Here is a 25,222-nt window from a genome sequence, read left to right on the forward strand (position 1 = left end):
CCCTTACTGCTGTTAAGATCCAGCTTCACTGTTCTACGGTTTTCATAAGCTCGTACTGCCTGAACCGAGCACATATCCACATTGTGATGCCTGCTCTAACATGGTGGTGCCTCAGCCTTGAGTCTCACTCCCAGTGGTCCCTCCGGCTGCTTCGGCTCCGGTGGCTGAACCCCCGGCTTGGGTAGAATCCTTCTCTAAGTCTATCTCCCAGTCCTTTGCCGACTCCATGGGACAGTTGTCCCGGACTCTGCTGAGCATGCATCAGCCCCCTTCTCAGGGCGCCTCTGCTGCTACGGCTCGCTCAGCAGAGCTCACAGACCTCAGACCCCGTCCTCCTAAACGGAGACGCAGGGGCTCCTCTCCCTCCTTGTCCCGCGGCTCTGATTCACGAGCTGAATCACAGGAAGAGGAGGATGCCTTTACAGTGGGCTCGGACACTACCTCCATGTGCCCCATTGATCTCACCGAAGGTGATGCAGATGTTAGTGATTTGATTGCGTCCATTAATTCTGTACTGGACCTCAATCCACCAGTATCGGATGAACAACCCTCTCTGGTAGAAAAGCACCAGTTTACATCACCTAAGAGAGCAAGGAGTGTGTTCTTTAACCACTCCAGTTTTCAGGACACTGTGACCAAGCCCAGGGCCTGTCCTGACAAACGCTTCCCAAAGCGTAGTTCTGATGACCGTTTTCCCTTTCCACCAGAGGTGGTCAAGGAGTGGGCTCATTCACCGAAGGTGGACCCTCCGGTGTCTAGAATCTCAGCCCGGACAGTTATATCTGTGGCTGATGGCACCTCACTTAAGGATTCCACTGACCGCCAGGTTGACCTTCTGGCCAGATCTGTATATGAAGCGGCAGGGGCCTCGTTCTCCCCGTCTTTTGCAGCAGTATGGGCTCTCAAAGCCATCTCTGCTTCTCTAGAGGAGATGCATTCCCTCACCAGGGACTCTATGCCTGAAATGGTTGCCTTAACTTCCCAGGCTTCAGCCTTTTCATCCTATGCCATGTCTGCCATTCTGGAGGCTTCTCACCGCACGGCGGTGGCTTCGGCTAATTCCCTCGCTATACGCAGGATCTTGTGGCTGCGAGAGTGGAAAGCAGACGCTTCTTCCAAGAATTACCTTGCTGGGCTCCCATTTGCTGGGTCCCGGCTGTTCGGCGAACAACTGGATGAAATCATTAAGGAAGCTACTGGCGGGAAGAGTACTTCCTTGCCACAAACTAAAACCAGGAAACCTGTCCAGGGCAGGAACCAGTCGAGGTTTCGTTCCTTTCGTTCCTCTAACTGGTCATCCTCTAAGCCCTCGGCCTCGTCCACTAACTCAGCCAAGGACCGAAAACCCAGCTGGCGCACGAAGCCGCGTCCTCAGAAGTCCGCAGGAGCCGCTGCCACTAAGGCAGCCTCCTCTTGACTATCTGGCCGCGCCAGCAACGTCCTTGGTCGGTGGCAGGCTCTCCCACTTTGGCGATGTGTGGTTTCAACACGTCTCCGATCAGTGGGTGCGGGATATCATCTCCCACGGCTACAGGATAGAATTCTCTTCCAGCCCGCCAAACAAATTTTTTCTGTCCACTCCCCCCTGCTCCAAGGCCGCCGCCTTCTCACAGGCCGTGGCATCCTTGCAGGCCAATGGAGTAATTGTACCGGTTCCCGCCCGGTAACGGTTCAGAGGTTTCTACTCAAATCTCTTCCTAATCCCCAAAAAGGACGGTTCCTTCCGGCCCATCCTGGATCTCAAGCTTCTCAACAAGCATGTTCAGGTGCGGCATTTTCGCATGGAGTCTCTGCGATCAGTCATTGCCTCAATGACCCAAGGAGATTTCCTGGCATCCATCGACATCAGAGATGCCTATCTGCATGTGCCAATTGCAGTTTCACACCAGCGTTGGCTACGTTTTGTAATCGGAGAGGAACATTTCCAATTCGTGGCTCTCCCCTTCGGGTTAGCCACGGCCCCTCGAGTATTCACCAAAATCATGGCGGCAGTGGTTGCGGTTCTGCACCTCCAGGGGTTGGCAGTGATTCCTTACCTGGACGACCTTCTAGTCAAGGCTTCATCCAGCGCAGACTGTCAGCGGAGTGTCTCGATCACTCTCGCCACTCTAGTCCAGTTCGGGTGGCTTGTCAATCTACCCAAGTCCACTCTGACTCCGACCCAAAGTCTCACGTACCTAGGGATGCAGTTCGAGACTTTGCCGGCACTTGTAAAGCTGCCCTTAGTCAAACAGCAGTCCCTCCATCTGGCGGTGCGCTCTTTACTGAGGTCTCGCCGTCACTCCATCAGGCACCTAATGCAGGTGCTGGGTCAGATGGTGGCGTCAATGGAAGCGGTTCCCTTTGCCCAGTTCCATCTGCGTCCCCTGCAGCTGGACATTCCCCGCTGTTGGTACAAGCGGACTTACTCCTTGCACAGGTTGGTGGCTCTGTCGCCACAGACCAGGGGCTCCCTTCAGTGGTGGCTTCGGCCCCTCTCTCTGTCTCAGGGACGTTCCTTCCTGGCCCCGTCCTGGATGATCCTCACCACGGATGCCAGTCTAATCGGCTGGGGAGCAGTATATCTCCACCACAGAGCGCAGGGCACTTGGACTCAGTCCGAATCAGCCCTCTCTATCAATGTGCTGGAAATCAGAGCTGTGCTTCTAGCTCTCTTAGCCTTTCACCATCTGTTGGCGAGCAAGGACATTCGAGTCCAGTCAGACAACGCGACAGCAGTTGCCTACATCAATCACCAAGGCGGGACACGCAGCCGCCTGGCAATGTTGGAGGTTCAACGCATCCTTCAGTGGACGGAGGACTCCAAGTCCACCATATCCGCAGTCCACATCCCAGGCGTGGAAAACTGGGAGGCAGATTATCTCAGCCGTCAGACCGTGGACAGCGGCGAGTGGGCTCTGCATCCGGCAGTGTTTCGGACAATCTGCCGCAAGTGGGGCACTCCGGAAGTGGATCTAATGGCATCCCTGCACAACAACAAGGTTCCGGTTTACGTGGCTCGCTCCCACGATCCTCAGGCCTTTGCAGCGGACGCGCTGGTTCAGGATTGGTCCCAGTTTCGTCTGTCTTACGTGTTTCCCCCTCTAGCTCTCTTGCCCAGAGTCCTGCGCAAGATCAGAATGGAGGGCCGTCGGGTCATCCTCATTGCTCCAGACTGGCCCAGGCGAGCTTGGTATCCAGACCTGCTCCACCTGTCCGTGGAGGTGCCGTGGCATCTTCCGGACCGTCCAGACCTTCTCTCACAAGGTCCGTTTTTCCGCCAGAATTCTGCGGCTCTCAGATTGACGGCGTGGCTCTTGAGTCCTGGATCTTGACGACTTCTGATATCCCTCCTGAAGTCATCTCCACTATGACTCGGGCTCGGAAGTCTTCCTCGGCCAAGATATATCACAGGACCTGGAGAATCTTCCTGTCCTGGTGTCGCTCTTCCGGCCATGCTCCTTGGCCTTTTTCCCTGCCGACCCTTCTGTCCTTTTTACAGTCCGGTCTGCAGCTAGGACTATCCCTCCCTTCCCTCAAGGGTCAGGTCTCGGCTCTGTCAGTATTGTTCCAGCGGCGTATCGCCCGACTGGCTCAGGTGCGCACCTTCATGCAGGGCGCATCTCACATCATTCCGCCTTACCGGCGTCCTTTGGATCCCTGGGACCTTAATCTGGTCCTCACGGCCTTGCAGAAACCCCCTTTTGAGCCACTTAGGGAGGTTTCTTTGTCTCGTCTTTCACAGAAAGTGGTCTTTCTAGTGGCCATAACCTCCCTCAGGAGAGTCTCTGATTTGGCTGCTCTCTCTTCGGAGTCACCTTTTTTGGTGTTTCATCAGGACAAGGTGGTTCTCCGTCCGACTCCGGACTTTCTTCCTAAGGTGGTATCTCCTTTCCACCTTAACCAGGATATTTCCCTGCCTTCCCTTTGTCCGGCTCCTGTTCATCGCTTTGAAAAAGCGTTGCATACTCTGGATCTGGTGCGGGCGCTCCGGATCTATGTGTCTCGCACCGCTGCTCTTAGGCGGTGCACCTCTCTTTTTGTGCTGACCTCAGGTAGGCGCAAGGGTCTCTCGGCTTCTAAGCCGACCCTAGCTCGTTGGATTAGGTCGGCCATTTCCGATGCCTACCAGTGTTCTCAGGTGCCTCCCCCGCCGGGGATCAAGGCACACTCGACCAGAGCTGTCGCTGCCTCTTGGGCTTTCCGGCACCAGGCTACGGCTCAGCAGGTCTGTCAGGCTGCCACTTGGTCTAGTCTGCATACCTTTTCGAAGCACTACCAAGTGCATGCTCATGCTTCGGCAGATGCGAGCTTGGGCAGATGCATCCTTCAGGCGGCTGTCGCCCATTTGTGACGTTAGGTTTCGCCTACTTCTCAGTTTTCTGTTTATTCCCACCCATGGACTGCTTTGAGACGTCCCATGGTCTGGGTCTCCCATAAGGAACGATGAAGAAAAAGAGAATTTTGTTTACTTACCGTAAATTCTTTTTCTTATAGTTCCGTAATGGGAGACCCAGCACCCTCCCTGTTGCCTGTTGGCAGTTTTCTTGTTCCGTGTGTTTTCACCGGCTGTTGTTGTAGACAGAGGCTCCGGTTGTTCCGGGTTTTTTTTGCTCTATCTCTACTTGTGGGTGGCTGTCCTCCTTCAGCTTTTGCACTAAACTGGCTATATTTGGTTATCCAGGGGGTGTATATGCTAGGAGGGAGGAGCTACACTTTTTAGTGTAGTACTTTGTGTGTCCTCCGGAGGCAGAAGCTATACACCCATGGTCTGGGTCTCCCATTACGGAACTATAAGAAAAAGAATTTACGGTACGTAAACAAAATTCTCTTTTTTTTGTGGGACGAATTGAATGGCATCATCCATGTTATCATATAATGAACTGGAAAGCTGGTAAAAAATTCAAGTGTAGCAAAATAGCGAAAAAAGCAGTATTTAGCAAGTGTTTTTTTTTTTTATATATATACAGCATTCATTTTATGGTAAAAATGTGCTTGCAATATAATTTTCCAGATCAGAACGATTACACACATGCCAAACAGGCTAAAAAAAATGTTTACCTTAAATTTTCATTTCCTAGAGTTTGTAAGTAGCACACAGTGGGTTAATACTTTATCCCTAGCTGGAACAGAAGATAGGTTAATGAGCAATAAACTCAATCATCAATTAAGTAGACACTCCCATGTCCTCTGCAATAAAGGACATAATGTAAGTTCTTGTAGCAATAGTACATTTCATGAACACAGGGAGGGAAGTCTGTGCTGCCTATGGACTCCAGGAAATGAAAATTTCAGCTAAATAAATATTAACTTTTCTTGGTCGTCCTATGGCAGCAGGGGTGGGATTCAAATTTTTAACAACAGGTTCTCTGTAAACCCCGCCCATTCTGTAACCACACCCATTCTGTAACCACACCCATTTTGTTAGCCACACCCATTTTCACGCACTTTCCTCAACCAAAAAATACAGGTAATTTAAAGTATAATCTCTTTCCCCTTCTTCCCCTCCTCTACAGTCACTCTCCTGTCTAGTACCAGTTGTTCCAGTCACTGTCAGTGTATTAAACGGTGTTTCTACAGTTTTTAAAAAATTATTACTAAAAGAGCCCTGCTAAAATTGGAACAGACGACCTTCCCCATACACATCTCATCCCATGTGGTCTCTTGCCCCCTGCAGATCCCATCCCATGTGGTCTCTTACCTCCTGCAGATCCCATCCCCCTGCAGATCCCATCCCATTATGGCCTCTTTCCCCCTGCAGATCCCATCCCATTATGGCCTCTTTCCCCCTGCAGATCCCATCCCATTATGGCCTCTTTCTCCCTGCAGATCCCATCCCATTATGGCCCCTTTCCCCCTGCAGATCCCATCCCATTATGGCCCCTTTCCCCCTGCAGATCCCATCCCATTATATCCCCTTTCTCCATGCAAATATCATCCTATTATGGCCTCCTCTCCCCATATAGCCACATATAGCTCCCCTCTTATTTGGCCTCCTCTCCCCATATAGCCACATATAGCTCCCCTCTTATGTGGCCCCTCTCCCCATATAGCGCTCCCCTCTTATATGGCTCCTCTCCCCATACAACGCTCCCCTCTTATGTGGCCCCTCTCCCCATATAGCACTCCCCTCTTATGTGGCTCCTCTCCCCATATAGCGCTCTCTCTTATGTGGCCCCTCTCCTCATATAGCGCTCCCCTCTTATCTGGCTCCTCTCCCCATATAGCGCTCCCCTCTTATGCGGCCCCTCTCCCCATATAGCGCTCCCCTCTTATGTGGCTCCTCTCCCCATATAGCGCTCCCCTCTTATGCGGCCCCTCTCCCCATATAGCGCTCCCCTCTTATGCGGCCCCTCTCCCCATATAGCGCTCCCCTCTTATGCGGCCCCTCTCCCCATATAGCACTCCCCTCTTATGCGGCCCCTCTCCCTGCATCTTTGGCTGACTGAGCGCTTACCTGCAGTGGCGGCCTCTCCTGTGTCTCCCGTCCTCCTCCGCGGCTCTCTGCACGCTGACAGACTGCAGGAGGAGGAGCTACCTCCTCACACTGCCGTCACCTCTGCAGCGTCAGCGCGTCACTGCACGCCGGGTCAGGGAGCCGACAGGCTCCACTGAACCAGGAAGTGTGGCGCGGAGGGGCGGGGATTCATTTGTGCTAGTTTCTTAAAGAGACACTAACACAAGTGAATACAGGGAACCGGATCGCCAGAGCTGTTTCTTGCCGGTTCTGGGAACCGGCTGCTATTTTAACAACCGGTTCTCCAGAACCGGACAGAACTGGCTGAATCCCACCCCTGTATGGCAGCACCCAATGGTATTTGATAAGCAATTGGCAACCAATATATTCTTAGAGTTAAGGGTACTTTACATGCTACGACATCGCTAGCGATCTCATTAGCGATGTGAAATTCTAGATCGCAAGTGCGATCTTTCGAGATCGCACATGCGTAAAATAACCTATATGCGATCTCGAAAGATCGCATTTGCGATCTAGAATTTCACATCGCTAATGAGATCGCTAGCGATGTCGCAGCATGTAAAGTAGCCTTTAGATACAGCACCCTGCTGCTTGTTTTAGTACTCTTTTGCCAAGGGCTGAACATCTGTAGCAGAGATGTCTAGAGTGTAGTGTTTCATGAGTGTCTATACAAATGACCAACAGCCCTGAAGATATGTTCATGCGCCATCGCAGCACAGGATGCGGGGGTTGCCTAAGTGGAATGGGGCTCTGATGCGAAAACAGTGAAATCCTAGGTGCATTGCCCCCTGGGAAGTATGCAAATCAATAAAGGTCCTTGGAGCCTCTGTTAGGAGTCTCGACACAGAAAATAGCCAGATATCCCTCCAGGAAGGACCTAGCTCTTTTTAAGAGACCACCATAACCACCATATTAAGTGGGCATTTTAATCAATATCCAACTCTTTGACGAGTTTAAAGATATGACAAGGGAAATACCAAGGGCAGGTATCCATCCACAGACAGCTGTTTCGGGGTATTGCACCTCAACAGTGTGGAGTAGGATTCTGGCTAGGTGGGAGCAATGCCTAGTAGACCAGAAAGACAAAACAACCACTGATCTCGGGGAGACCAGCCAGAGAAAACACTGCCAGCAGCCAGCAATGGCGCTCAACACAGTTAAATCCTAGGTGCATTCTCGGAGGGATATCTGGCTATTTTCTGTGTCGAGACACCTAACAGAGGCTCCATGGACCTTTTTTGATAAAAAACATTCTGATAAGATGATGATTTGAAAAGGAGCAACCCATGTGAGCAATAATGCAAAAAAAATTGCATCGCGACAGTGTTGAGGTTCAACACCTTATCAAACCCTGCTTAAAGGAAGTGTAATACTGAGGCTATAGATCTTATATCTGACTGTTCAAACATCAGACATTCTAGATTCTCCATACTCTGCCATAGACTTTTAGTGTTGTCAGCCTTCTAGCTGTGAACAAAGTTATCATGGCCTTCTGTGATAGCCCATGGGCAGTTAGGTTCTTCTGGACATTATCCATTCTATCAGATTGTCTGGATGAAAGCTGTTTCCTTGGTTCAAGAGATCTGCCTTTCGAAAAATGCCACACTAGAGGATACAAATTTCTTCGATGCCAGAAGGAAAGGATTGCTACTAATTCTGCCCCCTCCTTCTTGATCTTGATCAATACTCTAGAATTAATTAATTGGTGGCGGTGGACATAAATAGACCTGCATGTCTGCCCAAAGGAGGGAGAGAGACCGTCCAAAGCCCACGGATGGTCGCATGCTCAGAGAAAAAAAATAGAGGGTCTTTGCATTGTGACGTATAGCCATAGAATCCAGCTCGGGAGACCCCATCTTGTTTGTGATTGAAGAAATATTTTGTTGCTGAGACTCCATTCTCCTGGAAAACTCTTGTTGCGGTTCAGCCAATCCGCTCTGATATTGTTGTAATACTGTGGAGATTTTCTTTCGCCCTAATAAAGATCTGCTGTTGTTCTGCTGCTAACAAAACACTTCTGGTTCCACCTTGTTTGTTGCTGTAATAAACTGATGCTAGATTGTCGAAGAGGAATATTACCACCTTCTGATTGAGAGAGATGAAGATGACGGAGTGCCAGCCTTTTTGTTGTCAGTTCTCTGAGGTCGGATGATAGGTTACTTTCTTGGCTCAACCAAGGTTTTTGAACCCAGCTGTTGCCGACATGGGCACCTTAGAGAAGGTTGATGCATCCAATGTGAGAATCACTGGATGTTGAGGATGAAGAGACTTGCCCTTGTACCTCCCCGTGCTCGGCGGCAGCCGAGCTGCTCGGATCCGGACCTTCAGTGGGTGGCTCGAGGGTCTCAGGACCCGGGGATCCTGCGGTTACTCTGATCAAAAAGGGGATTTGTGGTTTGGGGACGTAGTTGTACTGCCGGAGCCGTGTTAAGTTCGTGACGCCACCCACGGGATGTGGTGAAGGTGGACACCACCACTGCAGCTATGGGGCACCCGGGGGAGATGGTATGGAGCAAGTTGTTAACCCCTCCGTGGGCAGGGATGGTGGCTCCGGGACCCGTTGGGGGTGTTTGGCGGTGCAGGGAGTTGGGCGGCCGGAGGGCACTGATGTACTCACGATTAGTAAACACAGAAGTCTCTGGTAAATCAAGATGATGGTAGTCGGTGCCCACAGCCGGCTGCAGTCTGTTCCCCCACCCGTTTGGTGGTCTCTGCCTTTCTCCTGCACCTGTTTGTGATGTTGTACTACCTGCGCTTGCAACTTCAGGAGTCTGCTCCCGGCTTGTGGTTGCCTGAGGAGCCCTTTGGCCGCAGACGCTGGCCCGTAGGATCTCTGAGCCGTGGCGGTGGCTGCTTATCCCCCTCGTTGGTCTGTTGCCTTCAGTCGGGACTTTGGGTGGGAAAGGACCTCAAGTCCTGGCTGCAATCCATTAATTAGCTAGCCCCCAGTAGCTTCTGGACCTAGCTTCAGGGTCTGAGTACCCCCCTTTGTGCTCCGGTTTCCGAGTCGGTTCCCTGGGTCAGTACCGGTTGGCCACTACCCTGTCCCGGTCCACCATGGTTCAACCGAGCCGTCTTCCTGGCTCCTGCAGACAGAGGCCTCCGTATGCCTCCTAGCCAGAGGTACCAGGGCTACTACCCTGGCACCTGCTCAAATTGGGTTCTCTCCTCTGCTGGAGCTGCACACAGCTCCAGCCCACACTCCTCTCCAACTTGAACTCTAGACAAATCTGAGCTTTCTCTGACGCCTCATTGGGGGACACAGGACCATGGGTGTTATGCTGCCTATCCATAGGAGGACACTAAGTAGATGCAAAAGCATAGCTCCTCCTCTGCAGGATACACCCCCTGGCCGGGCCAGGCAAGCTCAGTTTTAGCTTAGTGTCTGTAGGAGGCACTTCCTTTCAAGGTTTGTTATTTTTTGAGGGCGACGGTTTCCTTTGGGACCGATCTCCCACTACCATCAACGGGCGGGAACGTGGAGTGTTGCCTCCACGTACCCCCTTCTGCGACGCTGGATCCTGGGCTGGACAACGGGTTCCACAGACACCGATTTTCCAAAGCCCAGGGTAGAGGGCTGTGCCCCTATAGCCCAATTCCTCAGCCCCTCTCTGCAGGCTCTGAGTTGAATATGACACCGACACAGCAAACTGACTCTGCTATTTTCACTGCCTGGAAAGCAGTGTTTTAAGGTGAGATCCCCCCTGACTGGTTTCCCAGACAAAGGTAGAAAAGACGCTGCGGGAAGGCTCCCAGGACATTTACAGAATTTATTATGTGCAAGGAGCAAGGATCCTGCACACACAGTGTTAACTTTCTCTAGCTTGCTGGCTGGAGGAGGGGGAAGTTCTGCTGTTTGCAGAAAGTCTTGCAGATAATTTCCAGGTGGCAGGGGGGAGGGCCCAGGGCTCAGGGACTCACGCTGTTTTTATTTGCTCTGTTTGTTTATTTGCTCTAGCAGAAAAGCCCTGTGTGCTGACTGTAGGGAGAGGGAGGAAAACTCAGAAGCTCCCTTCCCACCGTTTTTTACTACCCACAGCAGGGGGGGGCACACTGACTCATCTTCCCGCTCTTTTAGCGCTAAGCCCCGCCCCCCGCGGGCGCGATAAGCGCCCCCCCCCCTCCCAGGAAAGCGTGCGCAGATCTTCATAGAGCTTAATCCCTCCTGAGGACAGGGTCATCGGCTGATTCTGGTGAGGTGCTTGCTTGAATTGTAGCTCTGCTGAGCAGTGCTAGCTTTGGCAGCACATATGCTCAAAGACAGAGCTACACAGAAGATTGATTAGCATATTAGCATGGCCCCTGCACAGCAGGCCAAGGATGATGACATGGAAATGAAATGAAACATTCAACATTTAATTGCTCCCCCTTCTGGCATACTCCTATTAGGAACATGCAGAAATCTAAGGGCACTAAGAGTACTAAGGTCCACATAGTCTATTATTCAGCCTGCACTGCCTGCCACGCTGAGCTACCACGTAAACACACCTCTTCTCTCTGTGAGTCCTGTGCCCCTATAGCCCCCCAAGACCCCCCTGCCACCACCGCCGCAACCGGCAGCCCAGAGCCTAGGGCCCCCAGCCCACCGGAATGGGCACAGTTTCTGTCCCAATCCATGGAAAAACTGTCACAGAACCTGGTTCTGGCTTTGCAATGTCGTCCTCCACACCCTTCTGGGTCCCTGGACGGAACGCAGCCTGAGGATACCCCCATGGAGGATCCTTCTGAGGTAATCCGGGCATATGCTTCACCGGTTGCAGGGATCAGGAAAAGAGCACACGGCTGGGTGTCTCCAGCGGGCTCTCCCTCGGGAGCACACAAGGCAGGCTCTCCCACATGCTCCACGGCTTCTGATGAGCTGGAGGAGGGAGAATGCTGTTTGTACCAGGAGGATTCCTTAGTTTCATCACCCCCAGATGATCAAACTGCAATAGACTCCCTTATTGCAGCAATCAACCAAACTCTGCATGTGGAGAATCCCCCATCCACTACCACTGACCATACGGTCTCCTTTAAGAGGGCAAGGAAACCCCAAAAGGTTTTCGCTGATCACCCAGAGTTTCAGGATATCCTCACAAAGCAAAGGGAGAAGCCTGACAGGCGCTTCGGTAACCGAAAACTCATGGAGTCCCGGTACCCTTTTGCCTCACCTGCCCCTAAGGGCTGGGCCGATCCGCCCTCGGTCGACCCCCCGGTCTCCCGCCTTACCACAAAGACGCTCCTGTCTTTACCCGATGGTTCCTCCATCAAGGACCCAACAGACAGACAGGTGGAGCACCTCGCCCGCTCTGCTTTTGAGGCTGCGGGTTCCTCCCTGTCACCTTCCTTTGCCTCTGTGTGGGTCGCAAAGGCGATCTTGGTCTGGGCAGACTCCCTTAACACTTCGCTTGAGGAATCCCAGTTCACTCATACCTTCTCAGAGGTAACAGCTCAAATTGCCGCTGCGGCGGAGTACCTCATCCAGGCCTCCATGGACGCTGCTACCTGCGCAGCGTTTGCCGCCTCAAATACCATAGCCATCCGTAGAGCTCTCTGGCTCCGACAGTGGCGAGCGAACTCTGCCTCCAAGAAGTCTCTCATGGGCCTTCCCTTTTTTTCCAGACCGATTGTTTGGCGAACGTCTGGACAAGCTCATTTCTGACGCCACAGGAGGAAAGCGTACCTCCCTCCCCCAGCTGAAGTCCAGGACATCGTCCACAGTCCTCGTTCCGCTCCTTTCGGAACTCATTTGGTTGGTCGACATCCTGTGCTGTCCCCGCCACCAGCCGCGGACTACGCAGGGACCGACCTTCTCAGCTCTCCCCGAAACCCACTTGTCATAGCAGCCTAGACCGAAACAGTCTAGGACTAGGGAGACTTGGCCACGACGTTTTCCCCCCTCATGACTCTTTCGGCACCCCGGAAGACACACTCATTGTAGGAGGTCGTCTGCTGCTCTTTCAACACATCTGGGCTGCCGCCTCAGACGACAAATGGGTGCGAGACCTTGTGTCTTCCGGTTACCATATAGAATTTCGGACCCGACCCCCAAGTCGGTTCTTTCTCAAACCCCCCAAAGACTCGAAAACGATGCAAAGCTTTTTTCTCAGCAATCCACTCACTCCAAACAGCAGGAGTGATAATACCTGTCCCGGACGACGAGAAGTTCGGGGGTTTTTATTCCAACCTCTTTATGGTCCCCAAAAAGGATGGGTCAGTTCGACCCATCCTGGACCTCAAACACTAAACAAACGTGCACATACGTAGATTCAAAATGGAGTCCCTAAGGTCCATTATTACATCCATGGTCGAAGGGGAATTCCTAGATCACCAAAAGTTCCTCCGCTTCGAAATTCAGGACTCCCACTTTCAATTCGTAGCTCTACCCTTTGGCCTTGCCACCGCACCAAGGGTCTTCACCAAAGTCATGGCGGCCACCATGAGCGTCCTTCACGCCAGGGGAGTAGTTGTTCTCCCTTACTTGGACGACCTCCTCATCAAGGCCCCCTCCTTCCGTGACTGCTCAACCAGCGTACAGATCACTGTGGACACCCTATCCCGCTTAGGGTGGCTAGTGAATCTGGACAAATCATCCCCGATCCCATTACGATCCATCACCTTCCTGGGCATGTCCCTGGGCATGTCCCTGGACACCCGTCGGGGCTTGATCCTTCTCCCTCAGGACAAGGCGTTCGCTCTTAAACGAGTGGTACGCTGCCTTCTATGTCCTCCGTCTCGCTCCATTCGATTCAGCATGAAAGTGCTCGGCAGGATGGTGGCGGCTATGGAAGCAGTACCCTTTGCTCAACTGCACCTCCGCCCACTGCAGCTAGCCCTTCTAGCGGCCTGGGACAAGAGCCCCTTCTCCCTGGACAGACATCTTCACCTGACGCCTTCAGTCAGGTACGCACTCCGCTGGTGGCTTCGGTCCTCATCCCTATCGAAGGGGAGATCCTTTCTCCCAGTGAACTGGCTGGTCCTGACCACGGACGCCATCCTCCTAGGCTGGGGAGCAGTGTACCGGCACCACACTGCTCAAGGACGTTGGACGCCCCAGGAGTCTTTCCTACCCATCAACATCCTGGAACTCCGCGCGATCTTCCTCGCGCTCAGAGCGTTCTGCCCTCTGCTAGCGGGTCGTCAGATTCGAGTCCAATCGGACAATGCGACAGCTGTAGCCTGTATCAATCGGCAGGGGGGCACCTGCAGCAAAGCGGCTTATCTCGAGGCCCACAAGATCCTCAGCTGGGCCGAATCGACGGGGTCAGTGATATCAGCGGTACACATACCGGGGGTAGAGAACTGGGCAGCAGACTTTCTGAGTCGCCAAGGCCTGGCTGCCGGAGAATGGTCTCTCCACCCAGATGTGTTTCTACACATCTGCACTCGCTGGGGCACACCAGACGTGGACCTAATGGCCTCAAGGTTGAAAGCAAAGGTACCCGCGTTCATAGCCAGGTCACGCGACCCGCTGTCCATCGGCGCGGATGTTCTAGTCTGCTCCTGGCACCACTTCCGCCTGCCTTACATATTTCCACCTCTACCCCTGCTGCCGCGGGTAATCAGGAAGATCAAGACAGAGGGAGTCCCGGTGATACTGATAGCACCGGACTGGCCCAGGCGCACCTGGTACGCCGAATTAGTACAAATGCTCACAGACGCATCGTGGCGCCTTTCAGACATCCCAGACTTGCTGACCGAAGGGCCCATTTCCCATCAGAACTCCAGAGCCCTGAAGCTGACGGCGTGGCCATTGAGACCTGGGTATTAGCAAGAGCGGGATTCTCCCCCGTGGTTATTGCCACCTTGATCAGCACCCGAAAGCCTGCTTCATCCCGCATTTACCACCGTACGTGGAAAAATCTTCCTTTCATGGTGCAGGGAAACTAACGTCCAGCCTATGTCTCTGGCCATCCCCAGAATTCTCGACTTTCTACAGTCTGGCTTGCAAGCCGGGTTGGCTCTCAGTTCCCTTAAAGGGCAGGTCTCAGTGCTCTCAATCTTCTACCAATGCCGCCTGGCTCAAAAACCGCAAGTCAAGACCTTCCTCCAGGGCGTTTCCCATCTAGTTCCCCCATACAAAAGGCCGCTGGAACCATGGGACCTCAACCTCGTTCTGGACGGTCTCCAGAGGTCTCCCTTTGAACCCCTCAAGGAATCCTCCCTTGCTCTTCTGTCTTGGAAGGTAACATTCTTGGTGGCAATTACGTCCATCAGACGGGTTTCGGAGCTAGCAGCACTCTCTTGCCGCGAGCCTTTTCTGATCTTTCACCAGGACACGGTGGTTCTGCGCCCCCTTCCGGATTTCCTTCCAAAGGTTCTTACCCCGGTTCATTTGAACGAGGACATTGTTCTGCCTTCCTTTTGTCCACACCCGGTTCATAGGGTGGAAAGGTCTCTGCATTCGTTAGACCTCGTCAGAGCTCTCAGATATTACATATCCAGGATAGCCCCCTTTAGGAAAACTGACTCTTTGTTAGTCATTCCTGAGGGGCCTAAGAAGGGACAGGCAGCTTCAAAGGCGACGCTGGCTCGCTGGATTCGCTCTGCGATCCAGAAAGTCTACCGCTTGCAACTCAAGCCCATTCCTAGTGGGCTGCGGGCTCATTCCACGCGAGCAGTTGGCGCTTCGTGGGCCATTCGGCATCAGGCTTCAGTGGAACAGGTGTGTAAGGCTGCGACCTGGTCTAGCCTACATACGTTTTCAAAGCATTACAGAGTCCATACCCAGGTTTCAACTGAGGCAAATCTGGGTAGGAAAATTCTGCAAATGGCAGTAGAGCACCTCTCTCAGTAGGCGCTCCAGGCTGTCTGGGACTGGTTCCTAGTCCTTGGGTTGTATTGTCTTCTTTTATGTTTCCCACCCATGGGCTGCTGTAGGACGTTCCATGGTCCTGTGTCCCCCAATGAGGCGTCAGAAAAAAACGGATTTTTGTGTACTCACCGTAAAATCGTTTTTTCTTTAACCATCATTGGGGGACACAGCACCCACCCTGTTGCCCTGTTGGGCCTTGGTTCTCTCAGTACCTTATTTGGTTATGACTCTTTTTTTTTCTCATGTTTCTCTGTTGAGGTAATTTTTTACTGTTTTTTTCTTCTACTGCTTGTGTACTAAAACTGAGCTTGCCTGCCCCGGCCAGGGGGTGTATACTGCAGAGGAGGAGCTATGCTTTTGCATCTACTTAGTGTCCTCCTATGGATAGGCAGCATAACACCCATGGTCCTGTGTCCCCCAATGATGGCTAAGAGAAAACGATTTTACGGTGAGTACACAAAAATCCGTTTTTTCCCACCCTAGGCTCTCTGAACTCCTTGGTGGGCGTCTTCCAACCGCCTGGTTCCGCCCCTGGTGTGTCCATCAATCCCTGGGGGTGGTGACTAGGGTTTTAAATGTTTGGCTGATGTTACCTATGAGGGACAGGTGTAATGCAGGGGCCCTATCTGTGACTACCTGGCTGGCCAGGGCGTCACACCCTCAGACGGGTTAGGGACAACCATCAGCATAGATCATTTGGTGGTCTTCAGAAGCTGCATCAGTGGTAGCAGGAAAGGATGGTTCTTGGATCAATGAAGAATATCTGTATGAGGAAAGCAGAAGTGATGTCATGGTAATCCATTGGCACTCCATGATTATGTCACAGGCGTGCTAATGGGTGCATACAATGGCGCGCCTCAATACTGTGCGCATTAAATGACACTGTCAGAGATTCAGCCATCATCTGCCAGGAAAAATAGGGCCTCAGCGTGCGAGCCTGAATCAAAGTCTGGGAGCCGCTATGACATACCAGTATGTCATATGTCGGTTAGGGGTTAAGTTTAACTCATTCTCCATCGAGAAATATTCCATTAAAATATTTTTTATTTTGTCCTTCCTTCTTTCAAGAGGCATAACTTTTTTTTGCCGGTCAAGTAGTAGCTTTAAAGGTAAGGTATCGCGGTTTTTTATTTTTGTATTAAAAATAGTGATTATGAAATCAAGTATTTCTAATACAAAATGAAAATCGCAGCTTATTTAGTTTTTATTTAATTTTACTGGAGGCACTGGGGGCCATGCTGGATTTGCCGTGTGTGTAACGACAGTTACACACTCCTTTTATGGCAGCCCCTGTGCATAGAGAACAGTGGTCGGGATCCGACCCTATCATTTACGTTACAGTGGGCGTCTGCTGTGACCTGGACGCGTCCCCTGGGCTGTCCAGATCACAGCAGAGGGAGGAGATCGGCGCCATGATTGTGGAGCTCACAGCGTATGATGTTTGCTCCCTATACCCCTGTCACCCGCCGGGATGTGTGAGTACGGGCCGCCTCCCCTTGCCTCCCCCCGTTACCGTCTCCGATGACACCCCCTCCGTTCTCCCCAGCCCCCGCTCTGCCCCCGCTACTGCTACCACCGCTCCTCCTCCACGCCGTTACCGTCTCCAATGACACCCCCTCCCTCCATTCACCCCAGCCCCCGCTCTGCTCCCGCTACTGCTACGGCCGCCCCTCCCCCCTGCCGTTACAGTCTCTAATGACACCTCCTCCCTCCGCTCTGCCCGCCGCCGTGTGTGTGTGTGCATCTGTGTGTGTTTGTTTGTATGCCACTGCATGTGAGTACCTGTGCGTGAACCGATGATACTGTCTGCAGGGTTGTGTATCTAATCCTCTCCTGTGTGATACGGTCTGCTGAGCCGTGTATCTAATCCTCTCCTGTGTGATACTGTCTGCACGGCTGTGGATCTAATCCTCTCCTGTGTGATACTGTCTTCACGGCTGTGTATCTAATCCTCTCCTGTGTGATACTGTCTGTTGAGCCGTGTATTTAATCCTCTCCTGTGTGATACTGTCTGCACGGCTGTGTATCTAATCCTCTCCTGTGTGATACTGTCTGCACGGCTGTGTATCTAATCCTCTCCTGTGTGATACTGTCTTCATGGCTGTGTATCTAATCCTCTCCTGTGTGATACTGTTTGCTGAGCCGTGTATCTAATCCTATCCTGTGTGATACTCCTGCTGTCCTTGGTGACACTTTAGACATTTTTGGTCACCAACAAAATGGCTCTGCACTGTGTCCCTACATGTCATTCTCTGTTATCCTTTGTAAACACTCAGATTGGGAGGGGGGAGGCGTGCCATCCTGCTATATACGGTAACCCATCCTGGCATATGGCCCCATCCTGCTATATACCCTCAACCTGCTACATACCCCCATCCTGCTCATATACCACCATCCTGCTATATACCCTCATCCTGCTCATATACCCACATTCTGCTCATATACCCCCATCCTGCTCATATACCCCCATCCTGCTCATAATATACCCCTATCCTGCTCATAATATACCCCCATCCTGCTCATAGTATACCGCTATCCTGCTTATAGTATACCCCCATCCTGCTCATATTATACCCCCATGCTGCTCATATTATACCCCCATCCTGCTCATATTATACCCCCATCCTGCTCATATTATACCCCCATCCTGCTCATATTAGACCCCCATCCTGCTCATATTAGACCCCCATCCTGCTCATATTATACCCCCATCCTGGTATACGGCCCGCATCCTGTGGCACATAAAAAGAATAAACGTTCATACTCACCTTACCTCACTCCCTGCAGCACCGCTCCTCCCGTCTGTGTCAGCGGCAGCGCCGCTGAGTGGAGCCGTCCCCGTTCTCCTGCAGCATTGCGATGTCCTCCTGTGCCAGCGATGGCTGCGTGTGGACACGTGCGCACAGCGATGACGTCATCGAGGTGTGCGCCGCTAGTCTCAGCGGCCGCCGCTGGCACAGGAGGACATCGCAATGCTGCAGGAGAACGGGGACGGCTCCACTCAGCGGAGCTGCCGCTGACACAGACGGGAGGAGGAGCGATGCTGCAGGAGAACGGGGACGGCTCCACTCAGCGGCAGCCAGGAGGAGATCGCGGTGCTGCAGGGGAACGGTGACAGGTGAGTGTACTGATTCACTGCACCCCGCGCTGATGATGATGCACGGGGGCAGTGAATACAGCCGCACATGATCACTCCAGGCTGTAGTTGCTAGGGGTGATCACGGCCGGCTGTTTATCCCTCGCCCATCCTCCCGCCCATCATCCCGCCCACCTGTCTACTCCTGCTTCAGCGCTGAGAGATGGGCGGGAGGATGGGCGTGCATATTAAATGAGCGGGTCCACGTGGTCACGGCAGGCGCTGCTACTGCCTGCTCGTGCCCCCGATGACCTGCTCCACCGCAACACCCTCATTCCCCGCAGCCATGCCCTACATTCAGACCATTAGACGCACCCCCCACTTTCCCCCAACATTTGAGGGAAAAAAAGTGCGTCTTATGGTCCGAAAAATACGGTATGTGACCAACCTGGTCTATCAGCCTCCTCCACTTTAAAATCACTATGCATGAGGAAACTGTTTTTCAATTGGAGGAGACTGATAGACACCTGATAGGTCACCTGCTCCTCCAGCAGTAGCCGTTTTGAGAGGAAGGGTGTTGTGATGATATTGCAGCTGAGACTTATTCATCTGAGTTTCAATGGGATGCAATACCAAAATTAGCCCATGGACCATGGTGGCGCTGTTTTATTAATTGATAACAATCCTTTAATCAGTGTAATTATTTTCATATAGATAATTGGATTAACAGCCTCAGTTGGCACTGGAAAGTCCCGCAATCGACTTGAGACTATGACCTATATAAGTAGACTTTGTGCAAATTTGGACATCGAAGAAATATCCACTGTCAAAGAAAATACGGAAGAGCTGGAGAGAGTTGTGTATAAGCCGCAGAAAGGTACGATGGGCCCTGACTTCCTCATCATTACTCAGTCTCTTGTGTGATTTACCTCATGAACGGTGACTTACCACAGGACCTTTCTCATAAGTTATTAAGTTTACAGATTTCACAATCTAACTCTATGGACTTCTTGTTCATTATAGAGGTCCAGGAAACTACGCCAAGAGAAAATGATCCGTTTGCTGAAGTTATAAAGGAAATCATGGCAGAAATAGAACAGATGGCCAAATCAATTTTTCCCTCTATAGGTAATGATGTGTGATATTTTAGTTCATGGATGAGTCCTGAAATTTTTCAAAAGTCGTAAAAAAATACAATTATCCTGCACTGTGTGAATTGACCCCATTGGGATATTCTAATGTCATTGATATGTCATTGGGAGGAGACACAGATTAGATATTAAAAAAAACGTTTTGACAGTGAAGGTGATCAACGAGTGGAACAGGCTGCCACGAGAGATTGTGAGTTCTCCTTCAATGGAAGTCTTTAAAAAGAGGTTGGACGGACATCTGTCTGGGATGATTTAGTGAATCCTGCTGTGAGCAGGGGGTTGGACTAGATGACCCAGGAGGTCTATTCCAACTCTAAGGGGCACTTTGCACACTATAACATCGCAAGGCGATGCTGCGATGCCGAGCGTGATAGTCCCCGCCCCCGTCGCAGCTGCGATATCATGGAGATAGCTGCCGTAGCGAACATTATCACTACGGCAGCTTCACATGCACTCACCTGCCCTGCGACGTCGCTCTGGCCAGCGAACCGCCTCCTTCCTAAGGGGCGGGTCGTGCGACGTCATAGCGACGTCACACGGCAGGCGGCCAATAGAAGCGGAGTTGAGCGGGACGTAAACATCTCGCCCACCTCCTTCCTTCCGCATAGCCAGCCGGGACGCAGGTAGGAGATGTTCCTCTCTCCTGCGGCTTCACACACAGCGATGTGTGCTGCCGCAGGAACGAGGAGCAACATCGTAACATCGGTCTTTCCCAATTCATGGAAATGACCGACGCTACACCGATGATACGATTACGACGCTTTTGTGCTCGTTAATCGTATCAAAAATGCTTTACACACTATGATGTCGAGAGGGACGCCGGAAGTGCGTCACTTTCGATTTGACCCCACCGACATCGCACCTGCGATGTCGTAGTGTGCAAAGTGCCCCTAAGGCCCTGTGCGCACTAGAAAATAGAATTTTCTTAAAAAAATTCCACAGGCACTGAAAGATTACCGCACCCGCGGTAAGAAAAAAGTGCAAAAAAACGCACCGAAATCCGCATGCATTTTATTGCGTCTTGGTGCAGTTTCGGTGCGGTTTTTCCGCGGGTTGGTACATGTGGTTTAATGCATTTAATGCAATAAAGCACATTGAAAAAAAAAGGTCATTTCCTTCTGATATAGATAGAGAAATAGATAGATAATGGATAGATAGGTAGATAATGGATAGAGAGATAGATAAATAGATAATGGATAGATTGATGGATGGATAGATAGATGATAGATGGATAAATAAATAAATAGATAATGGATAGATTGAAGGATAGCTAGAAGGATGGATAGGTAGATAGATAGAAGGATAGACAGTTATATGGATATATAGACGGATAGATAGATAATCAATAGATTGATCTGTCCTCTATCAATCAATAGATAGTCCCTGTGAGGACACACTGCAGTTCTCGCGAGCAGTATTGTGTTCACATTACCGACCGTGAGAAATGACCTGTGGTTACCTCTCTGCAGGCTCGTTGCGAGGCTGCGTTCAGTACAGTTTCAGTTGCGGCTGGATGCAAGCGTCATGGGACCTCGGTGGATTACGCTGGAGCTGTGTGTTGGGAGGGGTTAATAAAAGGGTGAAAGAGGGGGCTTTTTTGTCTTTTATTTAAAATAAAGGATTTTTCAGTGTGTGTGTTTATTCACTTTACTTACGGTTAATCATGAAAGCTGTCTCATAGACACTGCCATGATTAAGCCTAGTTAAATAGCGATCCACTGCCATTTAACTTCTTATTACCTGGATTGCCACCGCATCACTGCAATCTGGAAGAGCCGGTAACACGCCGGGACTGTCGCATAATGGATGCGATAGTCCCGGGACATCTGCGGGCTGATATTCTTGGCTGCGGGAGGGTGGGGGCATTAACCCTGGCCCTCGCCCTCCCCAGCCTGAGAATACCGGGCCGCCGCTGTGTGTTTACCTCGGCTGGATGGTAAAAATATGGCGGAGCCCACGTTTTTTTATTTTTGTATGTACGTTTGATTTGTATGTGTATTCTGTATGTCTGTGTGTGTGATGTGTGTGTGTGTTCTATGTCTGTGTGTGTCTGTGATCTGTGTGTGTTTACTCTCTGCTCCGCTTCCTCTTCCTGTAATGACATCACTTCCCTGCAAAAGCAGGCAGCGATGAACATTATGTCCCGAAACCGCGAAATACCGCAGGGAATAACGCAGGAAAACGCAGTGAACCGCACAGAATTTGCTGCCTGCGTTATTCCCTGCGGGATTTCACGATTACATTACAGTCAATGGAGTGAAATGCCGCAGCGACGTGCGGAAAAGAAGTGACATGCAATTGTTTTTGCTGCGGGAATCCCGCAGCAAAACATGCAGCTATCAAATTCCGCCCAGTGCGCACAGCATTTTTTTTCCCATAGGATTTGCTGGTGAATCACTGCAGAGATGTTATGAACATTTTCTGCAGCGAAACATGCAGCAAATCCGCAGAAAATCCACGGCAAAAAATGGTAAGTGCGCACAGGGCCTAATATTCTATATTCTATGATATGACGGGGGTCCTTGACTTCGAATGCAGAAGTACCATGCTGTATTGAACACATATGTAATTACGTTATGAATCTGAGTTGCACCTTTAAGCACACACCCCATCTTTACAATTACATTTTCTTCGGCGCTCCATTGGGAGACCCAGACGATTGGGTGTATAGCACTGCCTCCGGAGGCCACACAAAGCACTACACCAAAAAGTGTAAGGCCCCTCCCCTTCTGGCCATACACCCCCAGTGGGATCACTGGCTCACCAGTTTTCTGCTTTGTGCGAAGGAGGTCAGACATCCACGCATAGCTCCACTGTTTAGTCAGCAGTAGCTGCTGACTATGTCGGATGGAAGAAAAGAGGGCCCATGTGGGGCCCCCAGCATGCTCCCTTCTTACCCCACTTGTGGTTTGTAAGGTTGAGGTACCCATTGCGGGTACAGAGGCTGGAGCCCACATGCTGTTTTCCTTCCCCATCCCCCTGAGGGGCTCTGAGGAAGTGGGATCTTACCGGCCCCCAAGCCCTGAGGCCGGGCTCCATCCACAGACCCAGTGAACCTGCTGGATACGGAGCTGGGTACCGTTCAGGGACAAGGCCCTGCAACTTTCAGGTACTCTGTGTCCCCGTACAGACAGGCACGCACACGCCAGACTTGCTGGGTGTGTTAGTGCGCCGGGGACAGTAGCGCTGCACGCTGGGGTTTGAGTCACAGCAGCTTAGCTGTGTGACTTCATGTGCTGGGAACTACCGCGCCGGCCACTCTCAGAGCGGCGGCGCGGCTGGGACTTGTAGTGCGCCGGGGACTTAGCGCCGACCGCGCTTTTACGGCGGCGGCGCTTATAAATTTAGTCCCCGGCTTTTGCGGCCTAGCTCCGCTTCGTTCCCGCCCCCTCCCTGTCAATCAGGGAATGGGACAGACGCTGTGCAATCGTCAGCGCCGAGGGCTGGAGCCTTATTTACATGCTCCAGCCCTCTCACTAGGCACAGTGGGACGCAGGTTTCCCGCTTTTGGTCTGAGCACGCCCAGGGCCCGCCCCCCCCTCCACAGGACGCCGGCAGCCATTCCTGCATGCAGTCTGGCTGGAGGACGGACACAGGCTCTGGGAGACCCAGACTAGGGATTTCTGGCGACCACACACCCGCGTTTAGCGGGCGGTAAGCAGCACATTAGTGCTGGCCCCACTAGTGCCACAGTGTTGTATTGGTGTACTTTTTCCTGTACCAGATATATATATATATATACTGCACTGTACGGTCGCTTCTTGGCTGTATACCCCTATATTGCTCTGAGGAGACAGCAACATGTCATCCACAAAACGCAAGGGTGCCAAGGCACGGGCTGTATACACTGCTTGTACAGCATGTGGGGCTAATCTACCAGCAGGCTCCAACGACTCTCATTGTGTGCAATGTTCAGTCCCAGTGGCACTTCGTCAGCCAGAGCCTATGGTGGTGGTAGCCCAGGCAGAGACGCCTGTGAACCCTGCCCCGGTGACGGGGACAGAATTTGCAGTCTTTGCTGATAAAATGTCTGTGACTATGACAAAAATCCTGGAGACCTTGCAGTCCAGGCCAGTTGCTCAGACCATGGACACTGCTGTGTCTATGTTCCCCGGTTCCCCTCAGTTGGAACTAATCCGTACTTCAAGGGGGTCCCAGGCATCACAGGCTGAGGGCTCTGACTCTGATGACAGTCCCAGGCCGCCTAAGCGAGCTCGCTGGGAGAGACCCTCCACGTCATCACGCGGGTCAGGGTCTCAGCGAGAAGGGTCTCTATATGATGAGACAGAGGTGGGTGATCAGGAGTCTGGTCCTGACACCGCACTCAATTTGGATACGCCAGATGGTGACGCCATGGTAAATGACCTTATAGCGGCCATCAATAGGCTGTTGGATATTTCTCCCCCAGCCCCTTCAGCAGAGGAGGCAGCTGCCCAGCAGGAGAAATTCCATTTCCTGTATCCCAAGCGTAAATTGAGTACTTTTCTGGACCACTCTGACTTCAGAGAATCAATCCAGAAACACCATGCTTATCCGGACAAGCGTTTTTCCAAACGTCTGAAGGATACACGTTATCCCTTTCCCCCTGACGTGGTCAAACGTTGGACCCAGTGTCCAAAAGTGGACCCTCCAATATCCAGGCTTGCAGCTAGATCCATAGTTGCAGTGGAGGATGGGGCTTCACTTAAAGATGCCAATGACAGACAGATGGACCTTTGGTTGAAATCTGTCTATGAAGCTATTGGCGCGTCGTTTGCTCCAGCATTCGCGGCCGTGTGGGCGCTCCAAGCTATTTCAGCTGGTTTGGCACAGGTGGACTCTTTCTTAAGTCCAGCAGTGCCGCAAGTGGCGTCCTTAACTACGCAAATGACTGCGTTTGCGACCTACGCTATCAATGCGGTACTAGACTCTACGAGCCGTACCTCAATGGCATCCGCCAACTCTGTAGTTTTGCGCAGAGCCTTGTGGTTAAAAGAATGGAAAGCAGATTCTGCTTCTAAAAAATGTTTAACCAGCTTGCCATTATCTGGAGACAGACTGTTTGGTGAGCAATTGGCGGAAATCATTAAACAGTCCAAAGGTAAGGACTCTTCCTTACCCCAGCCCAGATCAAGCAAACCTCAACAGAGGAAGTGGCAGTCAAAGTTTCGGTCCTTTCGAGGCTCGGGCAAGCCCCAATTCTCCTCGTCCAAAGGGACTCAGAAAGAGCAAAGGAGCTCTGATTCCTGGCGGACTCACTCACGCCCCAAGAAAGCAACCGGAGGTACCGCTTCCAAGGCGGCTGCCTCATGACTTTCGGCCGCCTCCCTCCGCATCCTCGGTCGGTGGCAGGCTCTCCCGCTTTTGCGACATTTGGCTGCCACAGGTCAAAGACCGGTGGGTAACAGACATTTTGTCTCACGGGTACAGGATAGAGTTCAGTTCTCGTCCTCCGCCTCGGTTCTTCAGAACTTCCCCACATCCCGACCGAGCAGATGCCCTTCTGCAGGCGGTGCATTCTCTAAGAGCAGAAGGAGTGGTGGTCCCTGTTCCTCTTCGGGAACAAGGACAAGGTTTTTACTCCAATCTCTTTGTGGTGCCAAAAAAGGACGGCTCATTCCGTCCTGTTCTGGGCCTAAAACTGCTCAACAAGCATGTGAACGCCAGGCGGTTCCGGATGGAATCCCTCCGCTCAGTCATTGCCTCAATGTCTCAAGGAGATTTCCTAGCATCAATAGACATCAAAGATGCTTATCTCCACGTGC

The 25,222-nt window shown here is 51.8% G+C and overlaps 1 protein-coding gene across 1 annotated transcript in view; it reads left to right on the forward strand.

Moving 5' to 3' along the window:
- The window catches only part of RIGI (RNA sensor RIG-I), a 233,708-nt gene that overhangs the window by 115,076 nt on the left and 93,410 nt on the right, over positions 1-25,222 (forward strand). The window contains exons 11-12 of the mRNA XM_075316231.1: positions 19,042-19,204; positions 19,351-19,455. Of these exons, the coding sequence (XP_075172346.1) occupies positions 19,042-19,204; positions 19,351-19,455 (268 nt within the window). The remainder of the gene's footprint in view (positions 1-19,041; positions 19,205-19,350; positions 19,456-25,222) is intronic.

Source organism: Anomaloglossus baeobatrachus, chromosome 1, assembly GCF_048569485.1.
Source record: "Anomaloglossus baeobatrachus isolate aAnoBae1 chromosome 1, aAnoBae1.hap1, whole genome shotgun sequence".
NCBI lineage: Eukaryota > Metazoa > Chordata > Amphibia > Anura > Aromobatidae > Anomaloglossus > Anomaloglossus baeobatrachus.